This window comes from Marmota flaviventris, chromosome 15, assembly GCF_047511675.1.
Source record: "Marmota flaviventris isolate mMarFla1 chromosome 15, mMarFla1.hap1, whole genome shotgun sequence".
NCBI lineage: Eukaryota > Metazoa > Chordata > Mammalia > Rodentia > Sciuridae > Marmota > Marmota flaviventris.
The window spans coordinates 9833893-9855169 of NC_092512.1; the positions used below are offsets into that span (position 1 = coordinate 9833893).

Consider the following 21277-nt stretch of genomic DNA (forward strand, 5'->3'; position numbering starts at 1 on the left):
CCACATTGGGTGCAAAACCAAGAGGATTTTCATTTTCTATGCCTCCCAAGGCCTTGGCAGTGGTCCTTTTCTTGGGGATTAATTTATTATAAATAAGGCATTGTCCTAGCTGTCAGAGACTTGGAGGACTACATTGTGCTGCAGACAGCTGCTGTGATATGGGAATGGCCTTTAAACTAAGAGAGAACATTTCTTTTTTCTCTCAAGGACAAAAGTATAGAGTCACTAGAGAAATTCACTAACAAGGCAGTCCCTTGGGGAAATAATGTCCCTGAGTTTCAGCCTACTTCATGTTAATGGCAAGAAGTAGCTGACAATACACTGACATGTCCTCACCTACCTCCTGGAGGATTCTTTTGCCATATGCTTAATTTTTTAAATAACAATTTTATTGGGATACATTTCACAGTCCATAAGAGGATTTTACCTACCACAAAAGGTATCCTGTTAAAGTAGACAATATGGTAGCTTTCAGTATATTTGTGATGTTAGGCACTGACCACCACTATATAACTCCAGAAAATTTTCCTTACCCCAGAAAGAAACTCTATATCCATTATCAGTTATTCCTTGTTCCTTCTTTCTTCCCAACACTGCAACCACTAATCTGCTTCTGTCTCTCTTCTGCCTATTCTGAACATTTCATGTAGTAACAAAATCATATTATACATTGCCTTTTGTGTATGTTTTCTTTCACTAACATGGTGGCTTCAGGTTCCATCCATGCTGCAGTGCTCATCAGAACTTTGTTCCTTACTGTGGGTTGAATAATACCCAGTGACATACACCACATTATGCTTACCCATTCATCACTTGACAGAATCCAGTGTTGTTTCTAGACTTTAGATATTAGGAAGACCACAGCTGTGAATATTCAGATCCATGTCATTTTATGGTCACCTTTTCAATTACTTTGAGTATAAACTTGTGAGTAGAAATGGTAGCTCTATGTTTAACTTCTTACGGAACTGCCAGACTGTTTTCCACAGTGGTTAGACCATTTTACTTTCTTGCCAAAGGTTTTGAAGGATGAAGTTGTGTAGCCCATCTATTTTCTGCTCAGTATAGTCCTTTATCAATTTGCAGGTATGTGTTTGGGTCTAGCCATGATGGACAGTGGAGTTCCATTTTTAGTTTTCTTTTATTACCACCTATAATTATAAACTTGTTGTTTTTGAATTACAGAGGACATCAGAGAGTTTCACATGTTCTATAGCAGTACTACCCAATATGGCAGCCTTGGCCATATGTGACTATTGAGCATTGGACTGTTCTTAGTGCAATGAGGAATTTAATTTTTATATATTTTTTAATATAAAAAGCCATGTGTGACCAGCATGGCTCTGAAATTGTTAGATAACAGAACTGAAATGGAGATGTGGAGACTCAGGCCCAGGAAGTAGAAGTTACTTGACCAAGAACAGCTAGTTTACTGTGGAACCCGGACTTGTTCCTTCTGTGACCAGTCAAGGCTATCGGAATACTTAGAAATGGAGAAGGGGAGCCATAGACAGTGTGGCCAAGCATTGAACCTGACTTTATACATACTATCTTATTTTACATTTAGAATGTTCCAAAAGGTAAGTAGAAGGAGTAACTCTATTTTTATAGATAAAGAATCAGAGTGTGTTATTCAGCTTTCTGTTGTGCCAAAATACCTGAGAAAATCAACTTACAGGAGGAAAGATTGACCTTGGCTCATGGTTTCACCAGTTTCAGTCCATGGTCAGCTGATTCCATGGCTCCGGGCCTGAGGCAGAGCAGAACGTCCCAGCAGAAGGAAAAGAGCGTGATGGAGGAAAGTTGCCCAGCTCATAATGACCATGAAGCAGAGAGAGAGAGAAAGGCAGAGAGAGGCAGAGAGGGAGAGGGAGAGGGAGAGGGAGAGGGAGAGGGAGAGGGAGGGAGGGAGAGAGAGAGAGAGAAAGGCAGAGAGAGGAAGGATCTGGGGTGGTAAATGTCCTTCCAGGGCACGCCAACTTCCTACAAGTAGGCCGCCTCCTACAGTTTCCACCACTTCCCAGTAATGCCATCAGCTATGACTCTGTTAATGGGTGAACCCATTGATGGGGTTAGAGCACCCGTGGTTCAGTCACTTCTTGAGAACTCACCTCTGAACATGGCTGCGTTAAGGACCAAATCTTCCACGTGTGAGGCTGGGGGAAACTCCAGACCCAAGACACAGCACAGAGTGTCAGTGAGATTAATTAGCTGCCCAGTGCAACCAGCTGACATGGGGTGGAACAGAGACGGCAGCCCAGTGTTTATGCCAAAGTCCATGCTCTTTCCATTCAACTCAGTGAAGACACAGTTATTGAGGAAGGAAAACTGGGTAAACGATGAGACAGGGTTATTTAGATAATAACCATATCTGAAGATTATTTTGGCAAGGGTCAACTGGAATAAAATGTGTGAAAGCAAACTGTCTAAGTACCTGGGCCACTGCAGGAGTTCAGTCTCTGCTGGATGAGTCTGGGCTGGGAGAAGTACTGATGCTTTAGCACAGAGGAGATGGAGGGGGATAGGAAGATGCTGAGCTCCCAAGGTATAGTCCTGGGAGCCACTGTTAATGCCCATGGCTGGAACACCCTGTCAGGCCTGGGTCCAGATAGGTTAGATGAATAAGATGGTTCCAGGCAGAAGAAAAAGAGGAAGGGAAATCTATGCAGAGGCTGGGCAAAGGCTCAGGACCAGGACTATTTACACAGCACCTGCAGTGCCCCTCAGTACAGCGTGGACTCTGAAGCCAGATAGCCCAACTTGGGATCCTGACCTTGTAGCTTCCTAATTGTGACCTTGAGCAATATTTTTTTACTTCTCTGAACCTCATCAGGAAAATGATCCTAGTACTTACCTTACAGGGTTGTAATGAGGAGGAAATGAGCTGATCTATAAAAGCACCTACGGTAGTATCTGATGACCGAGCAGAAGGCATGAAAGATGCCCAAGAAGGCATGAAAGATGCCAGTGTTGACTATAATGATGATGGGGTGACAGACAGTGGGGTGTGTGTCTGCTGCAGCCTGATCTGTCTCCTCTTGAACAAATCCTCTGAGCTCCACTACAGACAGGGCCAGAGAGGGTGTTCAGCAGCTGTTTTCTGGGTGAGTAAGGACATATAGGAGTGGCTGAGAAGAACCTGACAGCACACAGCAGCAGGGGCCTGGGGTCCAGCTGGGACCTCCTCCCTCGTGGCTTCCCCTCCACATATTCCATCTTGTCCCAGAGCAACACTCTGTTCCAGCACCTTCAAAGGGAATCTGTGGAGCAAACTTTGGGGGGGAGGCATGTTCCACGTAATTCACGCTTTGTTTGTATTTCTCCCTCTTCTCCTTACAGGAAAGAACAGCTGGAGGCAGCCGCCAGGTGAGTTTCTGATTATAAATTCCCTTCTCCCCACCACGGGGTCAGGGTAGAGGGTCCAGTTCTCCCAGTATGCTTTGGTACGGTGGGTGGCCCCCGTGTGGCCATGCTTGTCACAACATAGAGTCGCTAGGGTCACTCTTGCTGATGATGGCATTTCTCCTCCATTTTCATGCACTCATAATCAGGGAAACTTAATGGGAATCACAGAAGCAGCCACTTACTGTCCTCTGGGCCAGGTTTTGTGCCAGGAATTCTCTCTGTATTGCCTCCTTTGGTGCATACAACCCCAGTATAAAATAAGCTTTGATATCCTCCCTGGTGGGTGAGGGGAGTGGGGTTCAGAGAGGTTGAATCATTCCTCCTGGTTTACACAGTGGGTGAGTGGCAAGACTAAAATCCAAAGTCTGGCAGGTCTGAATATTAAGAAGTTATTTCCAATTCCACGGAGTTTCATTTGCTTCTTGGCCTCACACATGGTACTTCAGAAAAATGAATCAAGACCATAATTCATGGTCCCCACACCTGCAGATGCTTCCCAGCAAACAGTCCTCACTGCAGGCTGCTGCAGAAACTGTAGGAGCTGCTGGGTTCTAAGCATCTCTCTAACCCTCCTCCTTCTCCCTCTCAGAAGAGGCCCCAATGACAGGGAAACCGTGGACCCTGCTACAGACTGTAAAGAAAGGCCACCTTGTAAATACCACTGCAAACTGCTTATGTATTTATAAATATAAATGATTACACACGCATTCTTATTTGTTGGAAAACCACTTACAAGCCCTCACAGTAGACTTTTAAACAAATTTTATTTTACTGTTCCTTTTAGCTTTGTATGACAGTAGAATCCGTTTTGACATAGTTATACAAGCATGAAATATATTCTTGTATCTTAAGCCAATGCTATGCTCCTAGAGTTTGGGCAGAATTTGGGCAGAGGAGGTGACAGGAGCCTGGAACTGCTTGCAGGGAACCATTTGAGAACACTGGCCTTTGGGAACCTGTGATTGGACAACCTTGTCCCCTTGAGTGATCTGCATGGTGCTCTCCCCATACATCATCCTGCTTGGAAGAAACCATTGCAGTCAGAACCATCAATTTCCCTGCAGAAATACATGTCAGGCTTTCCATGAATGTGTATGTAAAAGTGAATGGAGAGTTTCTTGCCTGCACCTAGCTTGGACTGTAGAGGCCATCAGGGGTGGACTGTAGAAGAGGGCTAGATGAATTTTGATGACAAGGTCAGAGGACATTTTCTAGAGAAACTGCAGCAGCTCATGACTCACAGAGGCAGAGTGGGAAGACAACCAGAGTACTCATCTAGATAGATTTATACAAACTGAGAACCCTCGAAGAGACAGGTTCACCTTATATCACACAGCCCATGAGCAGCAGAGGTTATATGATCCAGGTCTCAAGACCCCTCCAGCGTATTCTTTATTTTCATTCCCTCCAGACCATTGAGGTCTTCAGTCATGCATAAGTTCACACTGCTAGTAAATTATTTAATCTGCCTTTGGAGTCTTTTCCATATAGACATAAAGAGCACATTCCCCAAACTGATTATCCATATATAGAAGAATGAGACCAGACCCTCATCTCTCACACTGCACAAAATCCACTTAAAATGAATCAAGGAATTGGACCAGAAACTATGCAACTCCTAGAAGAAAACGTAGGGTCAACACTCCAGCATGTAGGCACAAGCAACGACTTCCCCAATAGGACCCCTAAAGCTCAGGAAATAACGCTTTGAGTAATAAATGGGATAGCCTCAAATTAAAAAGCTTCTGTACAGCAAAAGAAACAATTGGGAATATGAAGAGAGAACCTACAGAATGGAATAAAATCTTTGTTAGCTACTCTTCTGACAGAGGAATAATATTCAGAATGTATAAAGAACCCAAAAACTTAATGCCAAAAATCAAATAACTCAATTAATAAATAGGCAAATGAGCTAAACAGGTACTTCTCATAAAAAGTGGAAATGGCTAAAATATTTTTTAAAATGTTCAACGTCATTGGCAATAAGGGAAATGCAAATCAAAACTAATCTGAGAATTCCTCTCACTCTAGTCAGAATGGCAGCCATCAATAGTACAAAAAATAATAAATTCTGGAGAGGATGTGAAGAAAAAGGAACACTTTTTACACTGTTGGTGGGACTGTAAATTAGTACAACCATTATGGAAATCGGAATCAAGGATCCTCAAAAGGCTAGGCAGGGAACCACCATATGACCAGCTATATCACTCCTCACTATTCACCTTAAAGAATTAAAGTCATCTCACCACAGTGATACATGCACGCCCATGTTTATAGCAAGACAATACACAATAGTCAAACTATGGAACTAGCCTAGGTGTTCATCAGTGATGAATAGATTAAGAAAATGTGGTGTATAAACACAATGAAAGTGAATGAAATTATGACATTTATAGGAAAATGAATAGCACTGGGGAACATAAGTTAAGCAAAAGAAGCCAAACTCAGAAGGTCAAGGGCCACATGTTTTCTTTCATATATGGAAGTTCAAGAGGAAAAAGAAGAGAGCAGTAGGAGGGAATCTCATCAAAATCAAAGGGAGACGAGTAGAACAGAGGAAAGTTACCAGGGGGAAGGAGGAAAGAAGGGAAGGATAAATACCGGGGAACAATATTGGCCAAATTATGTTATTATATTGTGTGCATGTGCATGAATGTGTAATAATAAGTCCCACCAATGTGTACAACCATAACTCACCAGCAAAAAATATGGAAAAAAGAACACATTCCAAGACCCCACTAGATAATGTAACAGCAGATAGTACCAAGCACTAGGTATGATTTTTTTTTTCTTTTACTTACATACCCAGGTCAAAGTTCAATTTATGAATACAGTAAGAGGTTAGCAATGATAGCTAATAAAAAAATGGAGCTATTATAGAATACACTATAATAAAAGTTGCATGGATGTGCTGTGTGTGAGGGGGTGTGAGTGTGCAAAAATCCTACTTTGCTTTTCACCTTTTCACTTAGAGGAAGCACTTTGCAGCTTCTCATGGGCATGTCCAAATTGCCAAGATCACTCCTCCTGCAATATAGAGATATTATGAAATAAAATAAGGGTTTCTTTAACACAAACACTGTAATACTTCAACAGTCAGTATGATAACTGAGATGGCTACTAACAACTGGGTGAGTAGCATATGCCCCAAGGATATGCTATACAGAGGGATGATCCACTTACCAGGTAGAACAGGGTAGGAGATACAAGATTTCATCACATTACTCAGAACAGTACACGATTTAAAACCTGCAAATTGTGTATTTCTGTAATTTTCCATTCAATAAATTTTAGGCCATGGTTGACTACGGGTAACGGAAACCACAGAAAATAAGCTCACAGATAAGTAGGACTATTACACATGGAAAATATCACTGTGGGTTGGATTTGGCACTTCTGGTTAAGCTAAGGATCACATAGATGAATTTTGAAGCTTTCCGGGGGGTTAGGGGGGCTTCTACAGTTATAGGAAAGGGTCCTCTGAAAACTGGCTGTCAATTTGCTCATGCCACCTTCAAAAGTCCTCCGCTTTCCTACAGGTGCCCAGGGAACATCCATTCCATGATTTTTCAAGGTTAGAGTTAGGGGTTTGCTAGCTTTTCCTGCTCAGAGGGTCGGTTATATAAGCCAATCAGTACCACTCATCCAGGATCTGAACAGGTACTTGGCTGGGTGACCAGTTGGCTGGTAAGGTGCCAGGTGGGGTGCAGGAACACAACCTGGAGGAGGATGAGATCTGGAGGAAGGAGGGAGATCATCAACAAAGAACTCAATTTCTTTACCCAAGAAGGCAGGGTGCAAGGTTACTGCAAAATGGTCAGTAATGTGCACAGACAAGCAATGGATCCTCCCTGTCCACCATTTGCTTCATAACGGCTGCCCCCATGGCACTGTGACCTTGCCTTATTACGATCTACATTGCCAGCCAGGTTTTAATTCTATCTTATCGCCTCCTTCTTATATAAGTAGCCACACACTTGTTTGTCAACCTGAGGGAAAGAGCTATGTTCTCTGATTTAACAGGTCTCCGTGCTGCGCCAGCTTCTTGGTGGGGACTTAAGCTGCCACTTTGTGAGGGCTGCCTTGACTGTTCTGATCTATGTGGACCTGAGGAATAAAAGTTCAGCCAAATCCTTACAATGATAGGGAGGTTGGCCCTGACCATTTTATGCTTCTTTCTTAGGATCAGTGATTCTAAGGTTAATCATAAGGAAAAGAACTGCCTTTACTGTGGCTTTGATAGATGATGACACTTCACATGTCGTCCTCCTTGGTCCTCATGAGAATGCAGACAGTGGATAACTCCCACTGCTTCTCACCTGGTTCAGATGTCTTACTCATCATGCACTTGGGTTGGACTCAGAGCTTCTCTGATAAAGCATACGTGTGTGTATGTATACATATACATGTATACACATATAAGCATAAATACACACAAACATAAATACATGTTATATACATATAGATTATATGTTCACATATATGTATATATGAATAAATCCTTTTATAATTGTCTTTTCCTCTCTAGGCCATGAGCTCCTTGGCACTAATGCTTTGCCTGAGATACAGGATGTATCCTATAAATACTTGCCAAGTAAATGTATAAATGATCTGATGAAAGGAGGTACCCTATCTCCATTTCACTTACCAAGGAAATTGACCTCACCTGAGTGACACACAGGAATGGCCAGGTGGGGCCTCTTTGCCCCTCACCTGGGATGCCCTGGCCTCATATCCTCCCCTCAGGGGCATGAGCCTGGTCCTCACAGCCTTGAACCCTCACTCAGTCCTGGATGCAGAGCTCTTACCTGCTTCTTTGCTGTCTGGCTCCTTCTTACCCATCAGGGCTCAGTTTCAGTATCACCATCACCTTCATCTGGACAATAGAGACTGGCTTTCTAGTTGATTTCCTGTGCACTCCAGAGGCTTTCCCTGGCCGCCCTACCTGCATCAGTTACCTGTGGCTCTCCCTCATGGCTCTCTCTTTGCCTTCTCACCAGCTCTCTAGCAGTGCATGCATCCGTTTGCTGACCATGTTGTCCTGACTTTGTCATGAGCTCACAGGAGGCCGAGAACTACACCATCTACTCCGGTCGCTATCAGAGCCTAGCACTCACAAGGTGTCAAACACATCTCCTGTTGGATAAATTAATAGGAGCTTCATTTTTGGATGAAGAAACTGAATCAGAAAGAGCTTATGACTTACCCAATCTAAAATAATAACTGCAGAGCACAGACATGAATCCATCTCTCTTACTCCAAAGCCCACATTATTTCTACTATACAGCACTTCCTTGCTCAGTTAAGGTGGGATGCATTTTATTAATCAGAATATCAAATGTTTTCTTCCTTCCTTCAGCATCATTATAATGCCTTCAGTGCTCACCTGTGCCAGCCACTGTGCTAGATGGAGGTACAAACTGGATGAGCCAGTGGGACCCAAAGCTTTTATTTTGGATGCTCAGCCTTAGTGCTGTGGATAGTTAGAAGGGGTGATTCTTTGTTATGGAGTCTGTCCTGTGCATCTCAGGGTGCTTAACAGCACCTCTGGCATCTGTCCACTAAAAGCCAGTTGAGCTCCCCAAGTTGGATCAACCAAATACGTCTCTAGGCATTGCCAAAGGTTCTCTGAGGGATTAAAGCCACCCCCAGGCAAAAACCATTGATTTAGTGGAAGGGTCCCTTGTGAGTCAAAGGTTTGATGATAACGGCCAAGTGCCGTGGATGGGAAAGCGTAAAGTGTGCCAAGGCACGATGCATGAGGTTTCACTCATCCTGCTCATTACCCTGAGCACCTAGACGTGCTGATAACTGAGCCTTGAGGCTGGTACTCAGGCCAGGTTTTAGACAAGAATAAGAGTCATTTAGATGAAAGAAAGGCTGAAGGTTCTCTCCGGCTGAGGTCACAGCATGTACCTAGTGCTGAATGCCAGGGAACTTTGTGGAGTTGAATGTGGCTGGATTTTCCTGGGTGGTGAGACCTCAGGCCAGGGCCCAAGACAAGGGCTGTATCTGCCAGGACAGAGCCACCTAGATTTCACCCTCTGTCTCCAGTCCATCTACCTGCAGCTTTTCTAAATCATATTTGGAAACTGTCCGTACCTAACAAAGACGAGACCCAGGCTTTCCAAGGAAATCTGATGTCAGCTCCAAGAAGGGCTTTGCGTGCAAGACCTGCAGTACCCTGGGAACAAGTCCTGGATTGTGCACTGGAAATCTGTACAGAGAAGGGCAGTATTGGGCCTCACGTTTCAGTGGTGAACTTTGCTTGCATCTGATCATCCTGTGGGGTCTTGGATTTCAGGCAACGCAATTAAGAAGTAAGCTGATCATACACTTTGCTGGAAGAAGAATTCTGTAAGCCTCTTAGGCACAAGGGCTGTTAGTAATTCAGAGCCAAGATTTCTGACTTTGGCCCTACACATCTGGATCTTAACACAGTCTGAGTATTGTCTGTGACCAACGCAGTATTAAGTGAACATGGCCAAAGCAATTCAGACTCTCAGAGTTTGGACTAAAGCATTTAACTGACAAAGAATTAGGTCCCAACACAGATAGAATCAAGAGGGCCTGCTCATTATCTTTCCAAAATTATGCTGAAATTTCAAATCAGGATAAAGCGGCTGCCATTCATTTTGTCTTGCTTAATTCATTTGGAATTAAGCTCCTCCTGTACTTAGTTCCTGCCAGTAGGGGTAAAAGTGCAATGTTGAGTGTTTTGAGATTAGCATTAAGAAGCACTGGAAAATAATATATAAATCCCCAAAGCTCAGTTCATGAAAAAGAATAAAACAAAATTTAAAAAACCCACACAAACCTTTTTTTGTGACCCAGGAAATTATATCCACTATTTTCACAAATGTGGTAAGCTTTCCACTGCTTCTGTGAGAAGAGGATTATTTACCAAGATAATGATGATAGCCAGCATTTATTGAACGCTTCCTGCATCCCAGACAGTGGGCAAAGCACTTTACAAACATTACTGCATTTAACTCTTTGTCAGCTGGGTGAAGCACGGGCTCACTGTCTTTATTCTGCTTGTGAGGAAGCTGGAGACCAAAGAGCACAAGTTTTGTGTCCTGGGTCACATGATTCACCAGGATGTCTCTACCCGAAGCCCATGATCTGAGGTGCCATGCTGAGCATCCAGATGTCCTGGGCAGGGGAGTGTGCTAGGCCCAAAATAACTAGGCAGAGGCTCTGCCTAGCAGATGTGGAAATGGTTTCTCCACACAGTGTGTTAATATGTGACAGAGAGAAATACAACATGACTTTGGAGCAGATGAGGAGTATCTAATTTCCAAGGGGGGACACTTGGACATAGATTTGCAGACAGGAATGAGATTGTCTGAGGAGATGAGAAAGGGTACTGCAGGCAGGTGGACCTGTTTGTGTGGGAGGACCCTTTGGGAAGGACAAAGGGCTTGGTGCAGATAGAAAGATGGAGCCACTTGGAGGTTTGGCAGGACAGGTAGGCAGGGGCCAAGAAGGAAGATGGCCTGAGAAGTAACTGCCAAAGCCTCTTCTTCTTTGGTGGGCAGGTTTGCCTTCTCTATGTGCTCAGTTCACTTCCTGCCTCATCCACCATTGACATCTTCTCTGTCCTATCTGCTATTCACCAAATATTGGTCAGGAAGGCAGCTCCAAAAATTTTGACTTCAGCTCAGGGAAGATGGAGCTGGTTGAATATTGGAGTTTATCTAAATGTACCCTGGGCTGGTTATTCATGGAGTCCTTCAACCAAACTGTCGTGAACAGTGTGGGATGAGAGAGAATAACCCCAGAGGGAGCAAGAAATAAGGGGTGCCCATTGCTTATTCTCATAGTCATCTGTTTATTTATTTATTTACACAATATTTCTTAATGACTTCTCTATACCAGGCTGCAGGCAGGAAGTGTCACAGATAACATCATGTGTAATAGTCCCCAAGCCTCTATGAAGCAGTGTTGTCAGGCCCCTGTACCAGATGAGGACCTGGTGCTCAGGGAGTGCAGGAGTTCTTGGCAGGGGTGGCATTCCCACCTGAGACCTGCAGCCCCAACCCCAGGACCTCCCTCCACACAACCCTAGGCTGCAAAGGCAGAAGCCCCACAGCTGTGGCAGTGAGACTGGCTTCTCAGAACACAGAATGGTCCTAGGCCCACAGGGAACTGATGGGACCCCCATATGCATTCACCCTCTCATGAGAGCCTATTTTGTGCTAAGCCCCATGTGGAGTGGTGGAGAGGAAGCCAATAACTGGAGCCTATTTATGTGGGAAAACATGCAATATGACTCTCCAGAAATCTTCACACAGAAATCACTATTTCTCATGCCAACTAGTGCAACAGCACAGAGGGTGGGAAATAGAGGGAAGAAATTCATATCTATTTATTTTGGGGGAGGGATGTATTGGGGATTGAATTCAGGGGTGCTCGACCACTGAGCCATATCCCCAGCCTTATTTTGTATTTTATTTATAGACAGGGTCTCACTGAGTTGCTTAGTACCTTGCTTTTGCTAAGGCTGGCTTTGAACTCACGATCCTCCTGCCTCAGCCTCCCAAGCTGCTGGGATTACAGTTGTACACTACAAGAAATTCATATTTAAAGAGCACCTACCATGTGTCAAGTTCTTTGTCAAATCTTTGACCAACATCATCTCATTGCAACCCAGTGGAGCAGGGAATGCTTACCTTTATTTTACAGATGAGGCTCCTGAGGGTCAGGAACAGCATGGCTTGGTCAATGTCAGCCAGATGGGAAGGATAGACCTGGCCTCAAGTGGAGGTTTTATTTTGTACCAGGAGCTGATATTTTGTACCAGGACAACTGTATATTTGTTATCAACTACTTTTTGTGCCAAGAACTCTTGTGGCAGTCTGGAAAAACCCACGGACTCTTTCCTAAGAAAATACTTATTTGAATCCATAAATAAAATATAATATGCAGTTATAAAAGAAACTGGTTGTTAAGTATTAAATAGAGTTAAATACTTAAAAGTTTGAGCTGTCAAATACATGCTTCATTGTGTTGAACTAAAGGATAAGACCTAGTGGCAGGTTGAATACTATGATAACCTTGAAGCTGCCATGAGCATAAACAATACCTTGAACTAATAGGACATACAATTATCTATAATTTCTTTTGTGGGCAGTTATAGGCATTGGGGATACTGGTGGAGTTTGTTACCTGTATTTGTTAATTGAAAGAGATGCTAAATTTTAGTTAAAAGCTAGAAACTTAAAGGTGTCATTTCCCACCCAAGTTCCTGGATGCCCTAGATTCTGTCTGTGGATGGCAGGTTAAAGGTGCCACTTTATGGCTTTATGTTATTTAGTTCTGTTCAAGGGGCATTTGATAAGGATCTGCCTGTGTAAGTCATATTTTGCACCACAATGTGGTAAAAAGGAAAGACAGAAAGTTATTGATACAGAGGGGAGAGACATGAAGAAGGAAGGAATCTTTGCAGCATGAACTATGAGACAGGCACCTCCCAGTAGCCTCTCTCATCCACAGGCGATGCATCCAAGATCCCTAGTGGATCCTGAAACAAGGTGGTGCAGAGCCTGACATACACTGTTTTTTTTTTTTTTTTTTAACATATACACCCACACCTAGGATGAAATTGAATTTACAAATTAGAAACAGTAAGAAATGAACCGCAATAACAGATAATAAATATTTATAATAATAGGATAAAATAAAAGTTATGCAATGTGCATGCGTTCTCTCAAAATATCTTAATCCTCCATTGCACTCGAGTAATGTTTTCAGATAGTGGTAGACAGCAGATAGCTGAAACTACAGAAAGGGAAACCGTGGAGGGGGTCTCCGCCCTTACTGTATTTGATGTGCACCCCACTTTAGCATAGGAGGAAGCTGGGTCCAGAGAGTTGAGGAGCTCGCCCAAGATGTGAGGCTGGGCACTGGTGCCCAGCATGTGAGCCCCACCCTGTCCTACACTGGGCACCGCTCCCCATCAGCCTTGGAGGAGGACGTTGAATCTTTATGGAGGGATGGGAAGTTACAAGAGCCTGCACTTAAGGAGGAAAATTGTTCACTTTTGCTTATTTTGTAGCCAAAAGCTGGGTCTCTTGGATCGGGTTCGCCTTTCTAATCCTCGTGGTAGCAATACTAAAGGAAAGCTATTTACCCCTCTGAATGTAGATGCCATAGAAGAAAGTCCTTCTAAAGAGCCAAAGCCTGCTGGCTTAAACAATAAAGAGCGCTTCCGCACCGCCTTCCGCATGAAAGCCTACGCTTTCTGGCAGAGCTCCGAAGGTAACAGCCTCCTGTCCTCCTGTCCTCCACCTGTCTCCCCGACTTCTGCTCTCCTGAGCCCACCTCCTCCCTCCCCTCCCCTCCTCTCCCTTGAAGAACTCCTGAGTCCCCAAAGTGCCTCTCCCTTCCCTCCTTCTCCCTCATCTCATTCACGTCCCTCCAGGCATCAGGGCTCATAGGACAAGAGGCTCCCGAGTTAGCTGCTTTCCTGGCCGTCTCCAGGGAGCCGGGGGCAGGTTGCCATGGTTTCTGAGGTGGCCCTGAAGGGCAAACAGTTGTGCAGGTCAACTTGAAGACAGAGACCAGTCGCACAGCCATCTGCAGATAGACGCCTCAGTACCCAGGTCTGGGAGGGGGAAGAGGGGTCAGAAAAGCCCTCTGAGGTTGAGGAGCCATAGGAACAAGGGCCTCGTGTGCATCTTCTACTCATGAAGAGGGAGGGCCAGCAGGAAAGCAGTGACTCCAGTGTCTGAGGCCATGGGTCCTTGACTCTCACCATATTGCTGGGTACACTCTGGGACCTGTGAAGTGTGAATGGCACAGAGAGTGACTTCCCAAGGTCACCAGGACAGAGCGACAGAGAAAAAATCCCACTTCAGATCTGTCAGACTCTGAGGCCCACACAGGTGTCCACTGCTGTCTCATGGGACCTCTTGGGTCCTGTGGGACATACTTTGCCCACTTCACATGCCCTCCCCCAGCCCTCGGGCCTCTAACTCAAATTTCTGGACAAGAAAGGGGGGTGCAAGGAAGGTGGGTGCTGTGGCAGCTGGAGGCCACAGTGTGGCCCCACAAAGTGGAGACAAAGCCTGAGGCCTGGAAGCGCCTACTCCAGGGAGGGTCTCAGAGCCTCCCCACGTGTGGAGACCTGCCATTGACACCTGTGTCTCCCTCCCAGATGCTGGGACAGGCGATCCCATGGCAGAAGACAGGGGCTACGGGAATGACTTCCTCATCGAAGACATGATCCCCACCCTCAAGGCCGCCATCCGAGCCGTCAGGTAATGACCACCCCCATCCCCTCTGTGCCTCCCTGGCCCAGCTCAGCTCCCCAGGACATAGCTCGTAAGGTGCCCATGGGCTTTGGGCAGGGGCAAGAAGCTTCCAGTCACTTCTGGCCAACAACCAAGGGTATTAAAATTCTAAGGGGGACACTGCCTCAGAAACAATGGCTCTCCTTGGCCAGTTGTCTGGTGACTCCTGCTCACCTTGCTAAAAACGTGTCCTCACTGCCCTCCTGACAGTTCTTCCAACTGCCACACCGTTCTATGGCTTTAACCAGCATTTATTCAAAAGGGTGTCAGAACAGAGGGTATACTGACAGGGAGTTTTCTTCCTTTATCAGCATTTTACTCAGAATGGCTTTTCTTCTTCCCATCTTCATTAACATTGTAACAAGGTAATAAATTGGAGACCTCTGGATTCTGTGTTAGCGGAGACCTTTTGGATTCTGTGTTAGAGGATTCTGTAATCAACCCTGGTGATTTCTGGTTTGCTTTAGAATTCTTCAAGAAAATCAACAAGCATGCTACACTTCATAAGGGTGAATCCTAGGAACTCATTTGATGGTCCAAGAACCACTCATGATATTTTCAGCAAGATTCCTGGTCCTATAGTTCAGGGAAGCACAAGGGTGTAATAAGCTGTGGACTTCAGCAAAGCCTTGATCTCATTTCTCATGGCACCATCACGAACAGAATGAAATGGCTGGATGAGAACACAGCACCTGGATTCATAACCAGACGAAGGATCTTATTCAGAGAGAACTAGTTAATGACTGTGTTGACCTAGAGGGAGGGCTCTGCAGGATTGCTTCATATTCTGGACTCTGCCCTCTAATTTTTAGCATTTTCCCCGAGGCCTTAATTCAAGGGTTGGCAAACTTCTTCTGTAAGATGCCAGACAGTAGGTGTTTTAGGCTTCGAGGTCCACAGGTCTCTGTTGCGAGTGTTCAGCTCTGCCGCCATAGTACAGAAGCAGTGGTCGTGCTGAGTTCCAGGATAGTTTTACTTTCAAAAGCAGGCAGGGAGCAGGTTTATCCTGTGAGCCTTAGAATTCTGACTCTCACCTTAAGTGAAACTAGGAAAAGGTCAGGCTTATAAAATGGCAATAATTTGGGAAAGAGGGCAAGTAATTGGGATGCTATAATCAACAGGTGGAAATAAATGGTGGTTACATGCTGGAGCTGTGGGTCAGGACAAACAGAAAGGGCTTCCAATGCACCATGTCAAAGATCTGTGCAAACACAAGTTGAGAGGGAATGGGAGGAGCTGTGCCTCCTGACACCGACTGTTAGAGTGTAAGCTGACACTGCTCAGCAGGAGTTACCCTCAAGAGGGGACTCTCAAGGACCTCAGCAGCCCATCATGCCTGACCTTACTGCTTCCCAGGAAGATGGAGTGAGGGTTTGACTTCATCTACTGTTCTAGGTTCTCTATGTTACAAAGAGACTTAGAAAATACAGAGACCAGAAATTAACTTTTTCTAGGTGCCCAGAGCAAATGAATTAAAGAGTCTATTGAGGAGAAGATACACCAGCTGTGCTCAAATAGAAAGCACTGTGACAATGACCAAGAGCATGGGCCTCATAAGTCCACAGGACCAACTCTGTGCTCATGAGCTAGATAGCCCTGGGGAGGTGCAGAAGCTCTCTGACCATAGTCAAATCATCCTAAACTGATGTATTAGCGGATTGTTCATAAGTGTGACACTCAGCATCTGGCATGTAATGAATGCTCAATACATCTCGGCTCTGTCCTTACTACTATTGTCTCATTATTCAAATGATCAAAGTGAGGTAATCCTGCAGGAAAGATGCCAGCAGGCCTAATTACACGTGGTTCAAAGGGATAGAACTGCAACAAAAGGCCAGAGAGTGTCCCCAGGAGGTTTTCTCTGCTCTTTCTCCCCTGCCCTGACTTTGCTAGCCTCCTGTTACAGTTCCCTTCACCCCCAGCATGATGCACAAATGCCCCTTATTTGCCTTGTAGAATTCTGCAATTCCGTCTCTATAAAAAAAAGTTCAAGGAGACGTTGAGGCCTTATGACGTGAAGGATGTGATTGAACAGTATTCCGCAGGCCACCTCGACATGCTTTCCAGGATAAAGTACCTTCAGACCAGGTAAGAGAGTCCCCCCTGGTGGTACTACATTCTCCCTGCCACTCAGGAATAAAAGTCAGGTGAACTTTAGAGCTTACCGTGAAAAGCATTCAGAAGTAATGGAAAACGCAGGGGAGAAATTTTAAGGACAAAAACTCTCATCAAGTATTGTAGACATCAAGGCCAACAAGTACCAGACCAAATGGGCTGTGAAGATACTATGTGTCATTGCCACAGCCCAGCCGAGGTCAGCACCCAATCATGGCTGATGGAGAGGAGGAGGCACATATTCCACTGGCTCTCCCTGTGTTGCTTTGCATGCTGCAAAAAAATAAATACAAAACCCCATTAAGTCCAGCTGGCTAATTCTATATATGTATTTTTGACCATATTAAAAAATCTAAGTGTTATTTATAATAGCAAAAATATGCAAATGGCACCAATGTCCCACTATTAATTATAACCATCTTAATTCAGCACCTGGATACTGTGCATATGTGCCTAGTCCCTTAGAATCTTCAAGGTGTTTATTGCATAACAGGTGCCATATTTCTGATGTGGAAATGAAAGCTGAAAGAGCCAAAGATTTACCCAAATTACCCAGTGAGTATGGTGGCCTGTGGGTATCACATATGCTATCGTCACAAGATCTATCTAAGATCTGCCTAGATCTTGTGATGATCTTAACTGATATACTGAATGACATGATCACAAACACAGACAGACACACACACACAACACACACACACACTGAGAAATACACAAGACATGCACACACTCTTCCTTGTAGGGGACCTATAGAGAAATTGAGACAACTCAGATGAATGTGAGTCCTTTCTGGGCTTGTCCAGATAATGTCTCCCCGTCCAAATAATGTCTCCCCACTCGAGGTTCCTGCGGAGTTAACAGAGGCACCACTCTGCAGGGGTTGGAAGTGAATGATGCCATCAAGTTGAAGGTAAGCTAACTTTGCCTCACACAGTTTCAGGCAGTCAGAGCTCAGTGCCTGTTGAACAAACGGATGTGTGAGCAAGTTCTGAGTGTGATATTCTGTTCTTTATGCAAGTGTGGCTCTCTGAGAGACCAAGGAGGGGAGCATGATGGCTAAGACAGACCCGACTCCACAAATATCAGCCAATTTTAATAAGCACAGACTAGATGGTGACAGTGTCATAGTTTTTAATATTCATCAGGAAAGTGTACTCCTAGGAGTTGTGGCCAGAGCTTGAAGCCCTGGATGACTACCTGTGTTTCCCCAGCCATGCTGATACTGCAGGGGGCTAGAGAGACAGGAAAGCTGGTTTAATATGAGGCATGGCCTGTCCACAGAGATGCGCTGGGTTTCCAGTGGGGAGACAGAGATGGGTACTTCCAGATGCATGGTCTTAATGGTCCTACTTCCACCCCAACTCTGCAGCATGAAGGGACACATTTCTCTCTCGTTCATCCCAGCTCACAGAGAAAGCTGGTGTCTCACAGAAGTGGAAGTGAGATACAGAGCCAGGTTTGGCCCCATCCTGGTCATAGCCAGAAATGTCTGCAGATCAACAGGCATCTACACACTGAAAGATGGAGTCTAGGACTCATCTGTAAAAACTCCCTAATTAAATGGTTTGGGGAGGGATAAAAGAGCTGGGAGATACACAGGCTTGCCACACACATATGCCATTTCCTGTAACAAATAACAAGATACAGTCCTCACTCTGTCTCAGGGGTTTGTCTGCCTCCCTCCCTCTCCCTGGGGATGGAAAAATACTCTCAGTGCCATCAGACAGAGAAGGATGGTAATGTACTGATGTGCTAAATTCTCTTTCTTTCTGTTTCTCTCCTCCTCTGTCTCTTTTCCCTTCTCTTACATATTCCAAACCCACATATGAATTAAGCAGAAATATAATAACTTGTTTTCCTTCCAAAACAAAGCTTTGTGTAATTTAATGTCTCCCCCTTTATTTTTTGCCTCTTTCAGAATAGACATGATTTTCACCCCTGGACCTCCATCCACGCCGAAACATAAGAAGTCTCAGAAAGGGACAACATTCACCTACCCATCCCAGCAATCTCCCAGGTGAGACTTGTGTGCACCGACTGGTGGACCCTGTGGCCCAAGCCTGTGGAGCATCCCCACCCCCAATCCTTCAGCTGGGTCCTTCCCACCTCTCTTCCCAGACTATGTAGATGATGCTTCTTTTAATGGTTTTGGGAGAAAAAAAATAACCACCTTGTTATGAAGCAAGAGGAAACACATAAGTTTGTTGAAGCAGGAAGGAAGAACACTTCCTGTTAGGAGCCCGGTTCCTTTTCCTGCATCTTCCACCCTTGACTTGTGTCTCTCCCAGGACAAAGGCAGAGAAGGCAATTGCACATCAGGCCCCTGACACACTGCAATTGGAGAGCGGTCCTCCCTCTGAAATATGTGAGAGTTTGAACAAGGAAGTGTCCCGCAGAAGGCCCACAGCTTGACTTTCATCTCTTTATTCTCAAATGTGTTTGAGGCAAGTGAGGAGTCCCCCTTAGGGACATCATGCACCTTCCTTTTATAAGGAGAGCTCAGGGTGGTGATCAAAGTCAGCTGCTCCTTAGCCACAGCCTGGGGAATGAAGTGAGGGGATCATGGACCCAGAAAGTATGCCCTGTCTACAGGAGGTGACTGTCACTCTATTCTGTTGCTGCTGATCCTAAAAATGACAGCCCTCTTCTGCCAAGTAGTCCATTTTTTTAAAAGAAAGACTGATATCCAGATTTTTTTTTAGCAATTCCCCATTTTTTATGAATTTTCAAATCTGGGCAGCACAAAGAAAACACCGGGGGGCCAGATGCAACACATGGTCACTGGTTTATGACATCTGCTTTAATTCACAGTTGCTCAGCTAAAGAGAGCCCAGAGATTTAAAGGCCAAAAGCTTAGGACAGAGAAAAAACAAGAAGGGACTTCACATGAGCAGTTCTGAGCAATAGTGAGACTCCTTTCATCCATATAAAGTATAAAAATATTGAAGCTAAGAGCAAATGCACCACGCATCTTAATCCCATTTCTACTAGCATCCTTTGTTTTGCAAAATTTTCCAGAAGCAGTTTTTGCTTCAATTCTCAGTAAAATGGGCCACATGCAATATATGTAGACCCACTGTATAGAATTTTAGAGATCAGATAACCCCTCCCCACCTTCGCACGCACACATCGCTCTCTCCAGTCAGAGGCTGAAAGGCAAGGGATGAAACATCAGCACTACCAGGTGCTTTAGTAACTTCAACACAAAGTGCCTTCAAGTTTTTCTGCAGTAAGGTAAGCATGAAACCATCAGTGGGGAAGCCTGGAAAACACCAGCTTCTCGCGTGAGTCTGGAGACTTGAGCCCTCCAGCCTTGGTAAGCAGGAGAATGAGAATGCTGGTCTCAGGGGTCATGGCCTCCCTAGCAGGAATGACCTTGCAAAGCAAAGCCGTATATAATGATCTTAAAGAATTGTTGGCTTTTTCCTAGGAATGAACCATATGTAGCCAGAGCATCCACATCGGAAATGGAAGATCAAAGTATGATGGGGAAGTTTGTCAAAGTCGAAAGACAGGTAGGTCTTTCCCTCAGCAGAAAGCCAACATGGGGACTGACTTCCAAATGCCACTTTTCATAGGGGCACATGATACGTGAGCAATATTGACTACCACTCAGAAAGGGAGGTGGAGCCTCATCCCTGGGTTGGCCTTTATTGTCTGGCTGACCGCATGCAAGGTAATCCATTGTTCTGAGCCTCAGTTTCCCCATTGTAATCCTCATGAAGTGGGTGGGAGGATTGAGTGAGCTGACACAGGCGAACTGCCTGGATATAGCTCACCGCCACTCCATGCACTCCACGGTGGTCCCTCAGAGATGTGCCCTGTCCCATCTCTCACCGCCTCTCCCCTCCTTTCTTCTAAGTCCCTCTCAGGGCTTGGCCTGTGGAGTGGCCAGGATGAGGACAGGCTGTGGGTGTGAAAAGAGAAACCTGCCCACCCCCAGCACTCACGTAGCATACCTCTTAACGTCCACAGCCAAACAGCTCATATTCTAGCATCATTTGCCTAATTTTGCACTGAAGGTTTCCTCTACACACATATCCAAACTTTTATTTTGTTCATAACCCACATTGGATCTATGCAGAAGAAATGAGAGAAAATTTGAAAAATTATTCTGTATTTTGGCCCATCAAGAACGCTGTTTCTTCCAGAGGCAGAGGCAGGAGGATTGCAAGTTTGAGGCCATCCTTGGCAACTTACTGAAACCCTGTCTCAAATTTTTAAAAAATAGAAAGGGCTGGGGATGTAGCTCAATGGTAGAATGTACCTGGGTTCCATCCCCAGGACCACACACACATTGTTTTTTTTTTTTTTAATATTTATTTTTTAGTTGTAGTTGGACACAACACCTTTATTTTATTTATTTATTTTTATGTGGTGCTGAGGATTAAACCCAGGGTCTCGCAGGTACTTCCTGAGCACTCTACCACTGAGCCACAACCCCAGCCCCACATTGTTTC

At 44.9% G+C, this 21277-nt stretch overlaps 1 protein-coding gene across 1 annotated transcript in view; it reads left to right on the forward strand.

Moving 5' to 3' along the window:
• Kcnq3 (potassium voltage-gated channel subfamily Q member 3) overlaps positions 1–21277 on the forward strand; it is a 290879-nt gene that overhangs the window by 268028 nt on the left and 1574 nt on the right. Inside the window, exons 9-14 of the mRNA XM_027949261.2 lie at positions 3340–3366; positions 13466–13668; positions 14567–14669; positions 16659–16790; positions 18736–18834; positions 20248–20332. Coding sequence (XP_027805062.2) covers positions 3340–3366; positions 13466–13668; positions 14567–14669; positions 16659–16790; positions 18736–18834; positions 20248–20332 — 649 coding nt within the window. The remainder of the gene's footprint in view (positions 1–3339; positions 3367–13465; positions 13669–14566; positions 14670–16658; positions 16791–18735; positions 18835–20247; positions 20333–21277) is intronic.